General features: G+C 35.9%; 1 protein-coding gene across 3 annotated transcripts in view; it reads left to right on the top strand.

Moving 5' to 3' along the window:
• LOC577555 (testicular haploid expressed gene protein-like) overlaps positions 1-17,150 on the top strand; it is a 20,179-nt gene continuing 3,029 nt past the window's right edge. The window contains exons 1-8 of one of the 3 annotated variants that reach the window (XM_030985683.1): positions 1-240; positions 5,023-5,207; positions 12,175-12,217; positions 12,675-12,737; positions 13,658-13,792; positions 14,335-14,472; positions 15,880-16,021; positions 16,873-16,986. In XM_030985683.1, the coding sequence (XP_030841543.1) occupies positions 5,153-5,207; positions 12,175-12,217; positions 12,675-12,737; positions 13,658-13,792; positions 14,335-14,472; positions 15,880-16,021; positions 16,873-16,986 (690 nt within the window). In that variant the 5' untranslated portion in view covers positions 1-240; positions 5,023-5,152. Of the gene's footprint in view, positions 241-5,022; positions 5,208-8,818; positions 8,914-12,174; positions 12,218-12,674; positions 12,738-13,657; positions 13,793-14,334; positions 14,473-15,879; positions 16,022-16,872; positions 16,987-17,150 lie in introns of those variants that run through there. The other 2 variants (XM_030985684.1, XM_030985685.1) reach the window with 2 other exon arrangements.

The raw sequence follows: 17,150 nt of genomic DNA, 5'->3' as shown, positions 1-17,150 counted from the left end.
ACTGTATCCAAGGCCCGTTACTACGTGACGCGAAGCTAGGGCTTTGATACCACGCGTGAGTTTGTGTACATTTTCAACATCATCGGCTCTTGACTTTCCAAGATTATTTAAATAATAGAATATCGGTGAATTCATCAATTTGGTTACACATTGCAAGGAGATGACCCAACAGAGTTGACATGTCAATTTTCTAGCACATTCGTCGACCAGAAAGTGTGAAAATGGTGGATATTCAATACGGTAAGTTGAGATGAAGCGCTGTAAATAATATACGCCGGATGTCGTGCAACAGGTGTATTTCACACATCGATCCCCCTGCACTTCCCGGACCCTTCACCGGCTGGCTGGCTAGCCATGTAGCTGTGCGGTCCGCATCCTTGCGCTGTGGTTTGTCTGTTGCAATCATGCCATGCATGTGAATGCGTGTTTCTTTGTGTTGTGGTTTCCATGCATCGACTTGATATCATTAATGTTTACTCTTAATAGATCTAGTAATACATTTTTTTTTTGGTCATGACTCAACAAACTGTAGATCTAGTCATAGACTAGGGTCTAATTATATATAGTCTACACCATGAAGCGGCACTTAACAGTGGCGTACCTGGGGTACTCCGTCAGGGGGGGCAAGCGACCGAAACAAACAAAAAAGGCGATGCTAATTTTCACTTCTGGCGAGCGAGCGAGCAAAAAAAAATCTTTAAGTAACGTTTGGTATATAAACTGGTATTGTTGCAAGTTGGGGTGGGAACATTCACTTGTTAGCGACGATAATTTCATTTTTTTGCAAACGAGCGTAGCGAGCAAGAAAAAAATCACTCCTTTTTTAATAATTGCCACTTAAACTTGGTTCAATTGTCCCATGCAGGGCGCGGGAACAATATTGTGTTTAGGGTGATTTCATACCCATTTTAGCTAGCGAGCCTAAATACATCTTTCTCTCAATGAATTGCTATATAAAATTTGTTTCATTGTTGCAGGTCGGGGGCGGGCACAATCTTGTTTTAAGGCAATGTCAATCCCATTTTGGCGGGCAGGCAACCGCCTACATTTCTCTTTTTAATGATATTGTAGCAGGTTAGTGGTGGGCACATAATTCCACGAGCTCGCGAGCGAAAAAAAAATCACTTCTCGTTTATAGGGAAAATATGGTACATAAAACTTAGGTTCATTGTTCCATGTCAGGAACGTGATTATTAAAAGCGGTGTTATTTCTATTTTGGCGAGCGAGCGTAGCGAGCGAGCGAAAAAAATCACTTCTCGTTCATTGTTCCATGTCAGGGACGTGATTATTAAAAGCGGTGTTATTTCTATTTTGGCGAGCGAGCAAAAAAATCACTTCTCTTTTGTAGGGAAAATATGGTACATAAACTTTGGTTCATATTTCCATGTCAGGGACGTGATTATTAAAAGCGGTGTTATTTCTATTTTGGCGAGCGAGCGTAGCGAGCGAGCAAAAAAAATCACTTCTCTAATTTTATAGGGAAAATATGGTACATAAACTTGGGTTCATTGTTCCATGTCAGGGACGTGATTATTAAAAGCGGTGTTATTTCTATTTTGGCGAGCGAGCGTAGCGAGCGAGCAAAAAAATCACTTCTCTTTTATAGGGAAAATATGGTACATAAACTTTGGTTCATTGTTCCATGTCATTTCTATTTTGGCGAGCGAGCGTAGCGAGCGAGCAAAATTTTTGTCATGATAATTGGTTCATAAATTTCAGATTTTTGTTGTTGCAGGGCAGGGCTTACACAATCATGTCTAAGGTGATGTTAATTCCGTTTTGGCGAGCACGAGCACACCAAAACTTCTTTGAATAACGTTTGGTACGTAATCATTAACTGGTTGTTGCAGGTTGGGGCGGGCACGTTAGCGGTGTCAATTCCATTTTGGCGAGCGAGCATAGCGAGCAAGCAAAAAAAAAATTCTCTTTTAATAGAAATTAATAAATAAACTAGTTTTTATTGGTGCAGGTCAGAATGGACGCAATCGTGTTTAACGCGATTCAATTCCTTTTTGGCGAGAGGGCGTAAAAACTCTTCCATTTTTAATGATATTGTTGCAGGTCAAGGGTGGGCACAATTGTTTCCAAAGCAATATCTATTCATTTTATTCGCGAGCGAGTGTAGCGAGCGAGAAAAATGAATTACTCTCTTTCAGTAACATTTGGTTCATACACTGTGTGTTATTGTTGCCATGGTTGCAGGTCGGGGCCCGTCGGGGCAGGCACAATTGTACTCTAGGCAATGCTAATCCTTTTCTTTTTTCAGGGGGACGAGCAAGTGAAAACATTTAATACAAAATAGGCTAGCAAGCAGTTCGCGCCAGCGAAGAGTTTCGAATTTGTTATATAACTTATATTTTCCTATTTTCATTTGTCTAAATTTTTCAGGGCCGTATAAGGAATATTTTTCTGGTGGGGGAGGGGGAAAGATGCGTTAAAAGTTTTCGGAGAATCTCAAAAGCAAAAGGAGTGAAGGGAGTTCGAGCGACCGAACTGGTCATGAGGGTACTTTTGCATTTTCAAAAGTAGAATTGAAGGATTTGGTATAGGCCTACACTACATTTTCAGGAAAAAACTGTACGTTTTCAAAATATCTGGGGTCAACTGCCCCCCCCCCCTGGTGCGTACGGCCATGGTCTTTTTTTTTTAATTTCCCCATTTTTTTCCTTTCCTTTTCTTTTCCCTTTTTCTTCCTTTTCTCTTCTTCTTCCTTTTTTCTTTCCTTTTCCTTTTTTTCCTTTTTTCTCTTTCTTTCCTTTTTTTCTTCCCTTTTCTTTTTTCTTTTTCTTTCCTTTCCTTTTTTTCTTTTCTTTCCCCTTTTTCTTTTTTTCCCCTGGAGCCCGTCAGGGGGGGCACTCTGCCCCCCCTGCCCCCCCCGTAGGTACGCCAGTGGCACTTAACTGGAAGAACTGTTGTATTGGAGCAATGATAGTTGATACAATAAAATGTAATGCTCTAGTCCAAACCATGTAAACAGGTCTAGGCCTATACAGATTATCATTTTCATGATTTTATCACTATACTATATAGTCGGACAGTCCAAGTCAACCACTCCTAGGCCTACTCAGATCTACAATGTGTGATGTCTAACCATAATAAGTAACCTCTTAACATTGTGAGTCTTATCAGTCTAGCATTAGACTTTAAGTTAAAGTTTAAGAGGCATTGCTAGACCACATTTTTATAGGAGGTATCAGGATGTACTTATTGTAGTCAACAAGTTGGTCAACAAAATCTCCAATGAAAGTCCCTATATAATGGGGATAATGTCATACCTCCTCCATACCCCTATCAATCCATCTGGAAGCATATGACATTGTATCAACATAAAAAATACATACATATATATACCAAAGGAATTTAATACAAAAACTTCAGAATGCAGGCTTAAAGGACAAGTCCACTCCAAAAATAACTTACACTGTACTTTCAATAGAAGCAGAAAAATAAGGCAAACCAATAATAAAAAGTAAGAGCAAAATCGGATAACTAATAAGAAAGTTATGAACTTTTGAAAAAGTATGTAAAACTATGGAACAATGAAAAGCACAAGACAAATTGGGAACTCACCCATCAGTCTGTGACTCATGTCCTCACTATCAACTAATTATTTTCTTTATGTTGATAATATGAATTTTCTATTTCCCCCCTCAAAAATCTTATTTCTTCACACCAGCATCCAAGTTAGATTAATAGTAGGCCCTAATATGTTTTTGTGTGGATGCACTAATATAGAGTAGTTTTTCCAGTTAGATTATGAAAAATTTGAATTTTTATGAAATATTAATAGAAAAGTCAATAGCTTCAGTTTATTGGCTAAATATCAATAATTACAAGTAATTTACAATCCATTTACAACTGTACTAAGAATTTGCGATCAATAAAACATTTCTTGTTAAATGTTGCCTGGTTGCTATCTTCAGCTAAGTTTTTGTAACGCTATACTTGACAAAAAAGTAAAACAAAGAAAGAAGAAAATAATGACTCCTACCCAGATCCATCCAAAAGATATTTGATATAGCGCCTTTTCCTTGCAGCTACAAAGCGCTGCACACACGCTCCACATTGTTTGGGCCTCTTAAAAACAAAAGTTAGACACTTCTCAGCATCAGTCAAGTATGAAGTATATGTAGGCTGGTGATAAAGTAATTTCTAGCAGAATAGATGTGACTTGAGTAAAACTGTATACACTGGCCGGGCTTCTTCATATATCATATATGCATATCTTAAAGAATAGTAATAGGTGCCTATATTTGACATTTTCAAGTTCAGTTACAACTGACTAACAGGATTGTGTCTCAACTTACCTTTAAAAAGAGAGAAAAAGTTTGGAAAGATATTAATATCGTGCAGCAATGTATGATGAATAACTTTTGACACTTCTTTGCTATATTTGTCTGTGCACAGATCAATATTCTATTTTTTTGCTCCAAACTTAACTGATGCGGAAGTGATTTTTTGTTTGTTCAATGTACAATAAAATGCTGCTTTTAAATGCAAGCTTTAAATAGATCAGACTGAAGAAAAAAAAGAAAAAAAGAATATGCTCACTCTGATGAGCAGGGGTGGAGCCAGGATTGTCGAAAAGTAGGATGGGGCCAAATTTGTTCGAAGGAGGATGAATATCAGGTACATGCCCATGCAATAGGGGGGGGGGGTTCACTTCTTATGCACTGTTATTAGAGAGAGAATTGTATCACAGCCTGCATAACAAGAAGATAGTTAGATTCAAAGTGATAAATTTGGCCTTAGTTTGGCCAGTTTGGCCATAAAATCTCAGTCTTTGTACTAAAGTCCACAATCTGCAAACAGAACCCATTCAGTACGTTGCCACCCAAGGGTTTCTGTTTTGTGCCAACCCGTTGCCATCCTAATTTAATCCCCTCATTGGCATTGCGGCTCACACCTGCATATTTTTTTTCTCCAGAATTGTTGAAGTACTGATACTCAAAGGAATATTCTCTGCTTAAATCATAATTCCTCATGGTAATCTGTGACTACATGTGCATGTTTTTCACTAGGAGTGTCATGGCATTTGGACACTGAAAAATTGGGTTCCATTGTCATGTGCGGCCATCATACTGTACTTGTATGTATGTGATGCCAGGGATTTGATGCTTTTCATAACTTTGTGGGAATTTTGCTTGGAAAATGGAGAGGAAATTAGTCAGGAAACAGAAATCAAAGCGCAAGGCCAAACGAAAAGGTATGAGTTTCATTTACCACATTATTTTTTTTCTTCTTAAAAGTAACTTAATATTCTATTAGGAAAATGTTGCAATTCAAGATAGCGGTACCTTTGGAAATCAAGTCTTTACACATATACATTGTATACATCGTCGCTGTTTTCACGAAGTGACGGTAGTGAAAAAAAATTGCATTCACTTTGCGTGACGATTTTCCTCACTACCATCACTTCGTGAAAACAAGGACGACATGTACATACACAGCCATGGGCAAGGTGCTTTCACAAATGAAACATGTTTTTAAGGAAGAATCATCAAAAAAATTTAGAGGACAGATATACATGCACATTGTCTTGAAGAGAGAAACATGTTCAAATTTAAAATACTAACAAGATACATAAGTTATAATTTTATTGATGCTTAGAATTTACTAACAAATTATCCTCTCTAAAAGGAATAGTCCAAACAATAATTCTCGGAATATACACAGTGAGTTACTACAGTGTGTATTTTCTGCCATAGACCAAATACATGGATCACTATATCTAGGTTTAATTACTGATTTTTTCAACTCAATGTATCTGGAACTTGTTGTCAAAACATGTGTGTTCCTGTTTGTGGATTAATATATCAACATATTCTAAAAATACACAGTTGAGTTATCATTTCCTGCCGCAAACCAACTAAATACATGTATCACGTCTCTACGTGGAATATGTAGCAAAGGTTAATTACTGAATTTCAACTGAATTTCAACTGAATACATTTGGAACTTCTTGTCATAACTTGTGTTCCTGTTTATCAATTGGATACTTGCATATCATACATTTTATTCTCTGGCACTTTTTGTTTCCAGATTTTTTACGAGTTCTAAATTCAACAATTAAATGTGCATGCATCACCCAATTTAATATATGTGTAAAGTAGTATTTATTTCCATAGAAAAGCATATACAATGTAACAATATAACAATACAAAATAAGATAACAAGGAATCTTTCCTTCACATAGTGAATAGACATATTATAAAGACGTGAAAATCGTGGCCCAGGACGTTGACATTACTCAGGCAGGGCCTAACATGTAAACATATACATACAAACATATATACATGTACTTGTTCTAAGATCATTAGCAGTCAGAAGTATCAGTTATAATATGAAAAATTAATTATGGGGTTCGTTCAATCTAAAAATATAATAATATTTATGTAATGTAGAACGTAATGGTAAAGTTTAGCGGAGAAGGAGGATGAAGTGGGAAAAGGGAGGAAGAGAGACATAGCAAAGGAGAGAGACGGAGAGAATGAATTTACAACAGATTTCTTGATTGCATCTCACGGAGAATAAGCTGTATCGTATTATACACACATTTGTTATAAAAGTTGACTTATCATTATTTAAAGAGTTCTCATGAATTTTGTATTTTGTTAAATTTTCACATACAGGTAGGATCATACATGTAACTTACAATATATTTGTCTCGAGTTCAACACTACATTTGTTAAAATATTCTGATTCATCAAATTAAAATAACAAAAAAAAGAAGAAGAGTAATGAATTTGAAAATCTATTGCCATTCCATGAATGTGTAACATTTGCTTCATAAGCACTGTTTTTATTATCATTATTATGTCGCTAAGCAAACTGCTTTCCAAGCACACCCTTCTGATGGTTGCTAGGATCTATTGCATAAGTGCTATAGACTCGTTATAGTTTGCTTATCACTGTAATAATAGATCTTTTCTGTTCCCTTCCTGGACAATAAAAGGCATTAAAAAGGGGGGCCTAAGTATAAGAAATTCTTATTCACCCCCTACCTCTGTCAATAAAAGAAATGTTGACCAAACAGACACACTTCAAAGGCAGAGGACCCTTCAAAGCGATCTTATCCAGAATTTCAACAAAAGATGAGTAGGGCTTCAAAGGGAAGAGCGTGCTGGGGGTAGCTTGTGGGTACCGGAGCAGAGAGTTTCTTTTAAGTGATAACCATGCTCTAGTGCTTTCTAGTCGATGGTATACAAGTGTTCAGAATGTGGGCACAATAAAATACCAGAGCCTTTAGTATATATTATCAGCATCTGATCTATGTTTCATTGATCTAACTAATACATTATTCATATACAACAGGTTTACATTATTCATGTTGTGAATAATGAATGTAAACAACAATTACTTACCACTGATCTGATGTAGACTGTGACGACAGTTCAATAGTTTTTTCTCCATTCCATGTGCTAATTAAGGCATGTTTTCTTTCATCATTATTCGGGTACACAATACTGTACTTTTAAGTACATCTATGTAAGATAGCAAAACACTTTTAGTAAAGTTAAGGAGTGAAAGAGCCCGGCCCCCCCACTCAGGTTTCAAAATGACCGCATGCGTGTTGCCAAAATGTCCTTTTCGTAACAAAAGAAAAAGGTCGAGCCGTATTGACTTTACACACCGGACTTTTGCTGAAAAGGGGGGGTGCGGAAAAAGGCTCGTATACAAAAGAAAAAGGTCGAGCCGTATTGACTTTACACACCGGACTTTTGCTGAAAAGGGGGGGTCGGTTGGAACACGCATATGCGTACCCTAAATAACACTGAGTGGGGGGGCCGGGTGAAAGAGCAATTAAAGTGAAGGTAAGATGTCATAAGATGAATTCAGATTGACCTGTAACTATATAACTTCTAAAAATGAGTCCCTTTCATATGTACAGTATTCATTAGTCTGAATAAAACTATCAGTTTTGTCATGTAGACATTTCTCTTTGGTGATTGGATGTGTCTTCCTGATAGTTAATCATTTTAATGGGAAGACATGTGAAAATATATTACCTATAGTCTTTTGAATTATGATTAAAAAATGACCAGAGATATATTGAGTAATTTTAACATAGAATGAAGAGAAAATTTATTTCCCAACCAATGGGAAATTCTCCATCTACATGTATATGATTGACGATCTCAACTTTCAAAAACTATCAACTTTCTTATCCTCTGTTTGATTTATCTGAAACCTTATTTTGTTTAAAGTTTTCTGCTGCTATATACTCAGATCAGCTTGATATGGAGGGTTAAGCATTTTTATATAAAGCAATTCATAACTAAACATATGTGTGAAGGAAAAAAAAATGATTATGACTACATGTATATAGTGAATAAAAAAAGTTTAAACTCAACTATAATAGCCCCTGACTAACTTTCATTTATCCTTGGCTGAGAAATAGCTCTACCAAGTGGGTGGGTTTTGTGATGATCAATTTCTAGCTTCGATATCAAGCCGTTTATAAAGCCTTGAAATCGTCAGCACAATGCAGACCAACATGTCCAGTTGATCTAAGTTTATGTTTTCAAAGATATGTACATCCAAATTGACCTTAAACGATCAGGGGGCAAAAACAACAAACGTTTCAGTAAGGATTCATTGCCATTGAAAGGAGTGTCTGAGCAGCTGTCAATCGAACATGTTTAATTGATCAAAAGGATCAATACTTGTTCCGTGCAGATCTATAGTGAGCCCTCGTTGGCCGGTAGTCATCATCAGTCGGATAGTTGCTAGCTCTTCTGTGGTTGGCGATCATTTGTAGTAGTGACTGCTGTCAGGAAAGGATCGTTTAGAAGAACTTTACTCTTGTTTGTTTTTCTCCCGTTCCAAGTCCAACAAATAGTTTGTTCTCAAGAAAATAAGAGGAATTTGAGGATTTATTTTCTTTAGTAAAGAACAGCAGATGATAATGAGTAAGTACAGTGTAACTGTTGATTTTAATTTCGGGATAGAAGATGGCCAGAGAAGGGGAAATTATGGAAACATTGACTTAATATCTACATGTATATTGTATACCGTTTGTTCTTTAAGTGTGTTCCATATTATGATGATATAAACTACATGAATATTGTGTTATTTCATACAGTTTGAGACTCAAACATGATAACTGTTAAAATTCTTGTTTCCATAACAACAATTAGTTTAAATTCACATACTGTAGGCTAACTTTTTCAAAGTTATCTTCTTTCCTTTTTGTGTTTTATAATTTTGTATTGTTTTTTCCTTTAAAAAAGGATTGATAATTTCTATGAATTTGTAATGGGGTTAAACAAGAAAATTTTTCTTTCTTTACTACTTTCTTTACATCTACATGTACATGTAATCTTACACAACAGTTAGCATTTTATCATATATTTCATATCTACATGTACTTGAGTACTTCAGTACCTGCTTGAACATACAAGCATGGTTTTATCTAGCCCTGCATGGATATCTAAATGAATGATTTCTATTTTTGTGGTTGCTATGCAATTCAAATGCAACCCTAGAACACAATGATCTACATTTTCCAACTGTGATTCATATGATTATATTGCAAGTTTCTGAATATTGTAATCATATAGAGCCAGAATGATATTTTATGGCTTTTACTAATTTATTATGAAAGATACTAATTCCCTAATAGAAATGACAGTACATTCAAATGTAATCAGGAAAAAAGCACCTTGAAATTGGGTACCGGCCAAGCACACTGAGCTGAATTACCAGCCCAATTTGTACATTAAATTGACATTACTGTATCAATGATTACAAGAAGAGATGATTAGGAAAGGTGAGTTGACTCACAAGTATGCCCCTGAGTTGACATTGTACTATGATAATACTATTTACTTGACCTGTAAATAGATTGAAGTGTTATATCTTCAGTAATGACATTATAATGAATTTTAGGTAACTTTTGCATTTCAAACCATTGAATTATTTTCAGTCATGACAAAATCATTAGAGCTACCCAGCGGGCAAATAGGCCAGATTTTGTAATAATTCAAATCTAATGCACAAATCTTTGACCTGTAAATAGATTGAAGTGTTATATCTTCAGTAATGACATTATAATGAATTTTAGGTAATTTTTGCATTTCAAACCATTGAATTATTTTCAGTCATGACAAAATCACTACAGCGTGCAAATAGGCCAGATTTCGTAATAATTCAAATCTAATGCACAAATCTTTGACCTGTAAATAGATTGAAGTGTTATATCTTTAATGACATTATAATGAATTTTAGGTAACTTTTGCATTTCAAACCATTGAATTATTTTCAGTCATGACAAAATCACTACAGCTACCCAGCGTGCAAATAGGCCAGATTTCGTAATAATTCAAATCTAATGCACAAATCTTTGACCTGTAAATAGATTGAAGTGTTATATCTTCAGTAATGACATTATAATGAATTTTAGGTAACTTTTGCATTTCAAACCATTGAATTATTTTCAGTCATGACAAAATCACTACAGCTACCCAGCTTGCAAATAGGCCAGATTTCATAATAATTCAAATCTAATGCACAAATCTTTGTTTACTACTTAGCTCCTCGTTTACAAACTAGCTCCTCGTTTACAAACTATTTCAGTCACCTAGTTACGAATAATTGTATTTCAAAAGTTAGAATGAGAATCGCAGACATTACATGTTGTTAGGTAAGACAAGCTATAATGTCTGTCCAACCTAGCAACAGTTAATGTATGCATTTCGCATTCTAACTTTTGAAATACAATTATTTGTAACAGGTGAATGAAATAATTTGTAACATGGCACTAATTAACAAAAATCTCTGACAGTTTTAAGGGGAAAAGGTATAAGACTTTGTGCAGTAATAGCAATAAATGACATGGTAAGAGGAGTGCTTTAAAAACTAGATCTCCTTTACATTATTTACTGTACATGTATGTTGGCAGATTAGGCTGTTATTTCTTTAAAAAAATTCTTCTTCAAACTGCATTTTTGAAGTTATAACAACTTTAACATTTGAGCTATTCCGTGTGTAGGTAATGAATTGCAACACATTTCTTCCATATAAGCATCTAGAAGTGAAATGTATTAAACGGTCAACAATAAACAGCCACCACGTGTCCAGTCACCTCCGCTGACCATTGATACATCAATTAGACAATAGAAACGTGTAGCTGACCCATTGTAAGGGGCTTGTTAAATCAATGTTAAAGTCAATACTCCCTGACCGCTCCCCATTGTCTGGTGTATCGACTGATACGGCACGCTGCACCTGCATCTCTAGGCTGTTGCCAGGGTAACGATCAAGCAGTGCCCGCAGGCTTATTGCGTAAATGCCTTGTATGATTTTCCGGACATGTGTTTTTCTTTTATCTTGTGGTGTGCAAGTATCGATTGATCATCTCGATTCAGTAGATTCGATTTAGATTTGATTTTATCATCTTGCGCAAGATGTTTGGTTTGATCATCAAGAGATGTATCAAATCTTTTCTCGCATCGCCTCGAGTTTCCGTTTGCGTCAGAGATATAGTTTGTTCAGAACCAGAAGAGCATTAGATCTCTGTCATGATTTCAAGCCCTTCTGGCTACAAACGGACAAATTACAAGCTCCTCCATTTCTGAGTTGTTGCATGATTCATGCTCTTTTTTTTTCTTTTCCAAAAGAGTGTGGTGGATAGTCTGTCTACTTGATGGTTTGGAAAACAAAACTACCTACAATATTTATAAAGAGAAAAAAAGAGGCTGAAGATATTATTGTAAAACCTTTCTTCAGAGAAGATGATACACATCTGTCTGAAGCTGAAGAATTTGATTTAAAAGGTACCCCTGATCTAGAAAAATAGCCAGTATGAAAAAATGACCCAGAAGTTTCTTTTATATTAACAGATACATGTATGATGTTCAAGTTTGACACTTGAATTAAGACCAAATACTTGAGAGTATGATGTATCCTCTCATATCACACTTAATGATAATCATTCTTCTTCAAACTTCAATGAAGAATACAATACATGTATCTTAAACTCCTTTTCATTACTCAATTTGATTAATGGTCTCCTCCAAAACTGAGGAGATTGTGCCAATTTTGGCAAAATAGTTTGAACAAATTGCATGCACACAGTAAATTTGCAGCACATTCTATCAGTATATTAACAATTTAGCTTCATGACTTTTGAATAAATGGATTTATATTTCTTATCTTTCTCTTTTCTCTAGCTCCTGTCCAGGAGAATTCAGACGGTCTCTCTGAGACACAAAGGTTAGTACAATTTTGTTCTGGTTCTTTCCCTATTTCGCTATTTTGAACAAACTATATTCTGAATGTTTTTGCAATATATTTTCATTGCAAAAAAAAAAAAGCAGGTGCGAAAACCCTCTATGTAAAGTCTTATATGTATATCATTTAAAAGAAATTCTCCTCAAAGATTATCTTATTTCTAGTGATAAAATAGCTCTTGAAATGTCTCAGGGGAAAAAAATTAAACTACATTAGCATTAATAAAGAGTGAATTTTGTCTATCAAGATTATAATAAAAAAATATTATGGCATTCAACATTTCCTTATTACTGTGACATTTGAATTAGTAATAAAACTGAAATAATAGAAAATTTTTAAAGATAAATCTACTAAAACTCATACTCATGCAGTATAGGTAAAAAATAACCTTCAATCTCTCACCATAATACATATTGCTTTTTGATGTGTTGAATTACAGGGACAGATTTACCTACCTATCAGGGCACAAGAACTCAAAGGCAATATGGCTAACAAGCTTCGGGTATGATCCATTCTCACAGTTTTTTTTAAATCTTTACTTCAAATAATAGTTATGAATGATGATGATGATTATCTTGATTTATCAAAGTCAGTATTTTCCCTCTTACAAGGAGTTACTGACTTTTGTGACATGATGAAACTCCCTCCCTCCACTTTATCTGATACAAAGAAATATAGTCTATACCCTCACGATTACTAGTGACAACATTGTTCATTTATTTACATACATGTGTGTGTAAAGTTAAAAACTGAATTATTCATACCCCTTGTAAATTATATGTTTTTTCTCATATATTTTTGTAACTCAAGAATGAGAGATGGACCGTTTGAATTAGGTCCTTTCTTGAATACTTTTAGATGTAAGCTTTGATATGTCACATTCTCAAGAAACATTAATTGGGAAAAATCAATTTTTCATATACTCAATTAAATAATTACAGAACTTGTTATTAAAGGGTATGAATCATTTAGTTGTTAACTGCATGATGCAATAAGTGACATAATTTGTTTAGTGGAACAAAAGTTTTCTGGTACTTCATCACAGTGACACTGCAGATTCAGCCAATTTGAAGTTCCCATACTTATAGTGATTATGGTACAACTTTCAATTTGTTTTTATATTTATAACTTGCTCATTTTTGGTCTGATTTCATTTAAACTTTCACAAGTCTGATTCCCTGATTATTCTTCTTTCTTCTAGAGTAGTTTACAATTAAGGATGGATTTCCCTTTGTAGAAATTAACAACCTGTCAGTGTCCAAATTATTCATCAACATGATACCTTTTAGAAATGGGTTTGTTCAACTTTACTTAGATATAGGCAGCTTGAGAGGAGAGACTTTTGGAAGTGCACATTTTGAGTAAAAAACAAAATAGTTATGTTCGAAAACTTTAAATTGTTCTTGATTTGATTTGTGGCAGGCCCAAGCTAGAATGGGGCAATCAGGACACGATGTGGCCAGTCAGCAAGGGGGCCATGACTACCAACGCAACCCCCAGGACAGAAGAACTCTCTTCACCCAAGAAGAACTTCAGAAGTAAAAAAGATGGCAAAATGTAAGTTGTTTGTTCACTAAAAAATAAAATATTTTTAGTTTCTTTAAAAAAAATATTGAACCAGTATAATGAGATTTTTCCCAAATAGCTTTTATGAATGACACATCACATTGTTTATTTCAAATCATTGGATGAAATAAATAACTCTTATTTGTCCATATAGTTTGTCATTTGTTTTGTCATATTTTATGACAATGTACATCTATCTTACAAATGATCGTAAATGTAAAATGTGCAATGAACTCCTTTTGATGTACCGACACTGGTGGAATTTTGAATAATTTCTTTAAAAGCATTTAAATATCCTAACTTGATAGTTTTCTCTTGAATTACTAGTCTTATGATCTAGCTTTGAAATTTGCTTTCATTTCATGTATTTGAAAGATGTCCACCTGAAAATTGATGATGAAAAATCTATTGAGTTATGAAGATGCAGACCAAGTTGATCAATTTTGAAACATTGACCTGGTGGAAGATGATAAATAGATTCATACATGACGATGCCTTCATCATTTTCTCGTTATTATTTTGTCCTTCTGCAGGAGTAATCATGTATACAGCTGCGGCAGAAACTCTGTCATCTGGGATGTCAGTCCTCTAGCTATGAAAACATCTCCATCAGAAAGGCTAGAGACTTTATCAGTTTATAAGAAACCCCCTGCAGCCTTCAGAGAAGACAGGTAATCATGGAGTAAAATCAAAATAATGTGAGAAATGCGAGAGAGATTCAGAGAGAGATATATACATGTGTATATATATATATACCGGCCGAATGATATATGCAGATGACACCCATGTTTATGTAGTTTTGAAACGTGATTCCGTGATTCTGTTATTACTAAACTTGAAAGATGTATAAATGATATCAAAGCTTGGTCCACTGCTAATGATTTGAAGTTAAATGAGGATAAAATTGAGGTTATACATGTAACATCTCGATTCAGAAAGTCTTCCCATTTACTATCTGTCGAAATTGCTAATGTTCCAATACAACCTGTCAAAAGTGCACATAACCTTGGTGTCATCTTTGAAAATGATCTTAGGATGGATGATTATATAAAAAATATTTGTCGCTCAGCTTCATATGCCTTGTACAAGATAGGTCGTATTAGAAATTTTCTTGATCAAAAATCTACCGAAACGCTTATACATGCATTTATTACATCCCGTCTTGATCAATGCAATAGCCTTCTTTATGGCCTTCCGGACTCGCACATTGCAAAACTCCAGAGAATCCAAAACTCTGCTGCCAGGCTTGTAACACGCACGCGTTCTTGTGAACACATCACCCCAGTACTTCGCGAATTGCATTGGTTGCCGGTGACGTACCGCATTATGTACAAAATCTTAGTTTTAACTTATAAATGCATTCATGTATTGGCACCAATTTATCTGCAAGAATTAATCGAGGAATACAAACCCTCACGCAGTTTACGGTCATCTTCACAATTAAACCTTGTATCTACTTCTGTGTCAACTCTTTCTTATGGTAATCGCTCCTTTCGCAAAACTTCTGCTGAACTTTGGAACAGATTACCTTTAAATGTAAAAAACTGTCAAACTGTTAACCTATTCAAAACTAATAGCGTTCAATGATTAATTAACTCTGTCCACTTTGACGTGTATTTCATATGTATTGTAATTTGTATGTTTATTTGCATTTTTAGTTTTGTATAAGATGTAATTGTATATCAGTCTATTTTGTGTGTATAGCGCTTAGAGACTTCGGTGGTAAGCGCTTTATAAGTAACGTTTTTATTATTATTATTATTATTATTATTATATATATATATATAGAAAGAGAGAGAGAGAGACATAGACATAATGCAAGCAAACAAAAAAGGGTGGGAGAGATAAAGAGAGGGGGAAGGTAGAGAGATGGGAGTAGGTGAAGAAAAGGAGAGACCCAGAGATCAGACAGGGTAAGAGAGAAAGAGAAGAGAGAGAGAGAGAAACAGACAGACAGAGAGAGGGAGAGTGCACTCCCGTCATACAGGTGAAATAAGCATGTACTGTACCCTGTATCTAATCCAACGATCCTTCAAGAATCTTATCTGTGTATTTACATGTATTGTTTTATGTTCTAGACCTAGTGCTGCCTTCAGCTGTGGACGGAAGTCACCAATATGGTTAGTGAGTGAACCTGCGAAGAAAGCCGTAGAGAAAGAGAGACTGGAGTACCTTGCCAGAGCCAAGACCCCACACAAAGATTTTGCAGAACCCAGGACGGTGAGTAATACCCTTTTCACATCTATTTTTCTTAACCCCGGACTATCCTTAACCCCATACTATCCTTAACCCCATACTATTTTTTTTGCTGTTCACATCTATTTTCTTAACCCCGGACTATGTGCTTAGCCGGGGTTAAGAAATTTCACGCGATTCACACTACGTTCGCCTTAGCCCCGGACTATTCGATAGCTCATGAATATTAATGCTTTTGCTACCGCGCATGCGCCTTTCGACTAAATGAAGGGGAAAAACCCGCGCGCTAAATTTATGCGTAACGTGAACTGCATGCATGCGTAACGTGAACTGCATGCATAGCGCGCGATAAATGCAAATTCACGACCACACGACCACGCTGTCTGTGATTGGCTGTTGCTTAGCCCCGCTTCTCCTTAGCCCGGTTCGGATTCACACTACGCAGCTTAGCACCACAATTGCCCGGCTAACCCCGCAATTGCCCGGCTAACCCTGCTATTTTGCAGGGCCAGATAGTCCCGTACTATTTGTGGGGTTAGCCCACTTTGGCAAAACGTAATGTGAACAGAAAGCCGGCTAAAATTACCCCGGGTAATTGGTGGGGCTAAGGAAGGAATTGGTGGGGCTAAGAGCCCCCTTAGCCCCACCTATTTCCCGGGGTTAAGCAATATTTGGTAGATGTGAAAAGGGTATAACAAAGCTTACTCCTGAAGTAATTTGATAATCTTATAAGTGCACAGACTTTGGGTTCTGATAATAATGACTTCTTCAGAAATATGAAATACAGGCACACCTGCTTTAGCAAGCACCTGTATATAAAGACCACCTGCTCACAAATACCACTTTTCATTTCTTTCATTTTCTCTTCCCTACAGATTGAATCCCTTGTGAGTGCAGGAGCAAAGACCGCTCGAGCGTCGAGTCGAGTCGAGATGTTAGCCAGACCCAAGAGCAGGCCTCCAGGGCCTTTCAGGGAATCTAAATGGCCGGTAAGTAAACCTTTCAGAGGCTAATGGGCCTCCTATGAGCAAGGTGCATGTTCTATATTTTATACCATCTTTATATTCATTTGACAAGAAGGTCACGTGCAGACTTGGAGAGCAATAGCTCTTCCAAAGCCAGCCTATTATTCCAATGGCGGACTGATCAGTAT

The sequence above is a fragment of the Strongylocentrotus purpuratus genome, unplaced genomic scaffold (assembly GCF_000002235.5).
Source record: "Strongylocentrotus purpuratus isolate Spur 01 unplaced genomic scaffold, Spur_5.0 spur5_scaffold_15, whole genome shotgun sequence".
NCBI lineage: Eukaryota > Metazoa > Echinodermata > Echinoidea > Camarodonta > Strongylocentrotidae > Strongylocentrotus > Strongylocentrotus purpuratus.
The sequence above is the reverse complement of the archived record's forward strand: the minus strand, read 5'-3'. Positions and strand labels throughout refer to the sequence as shown.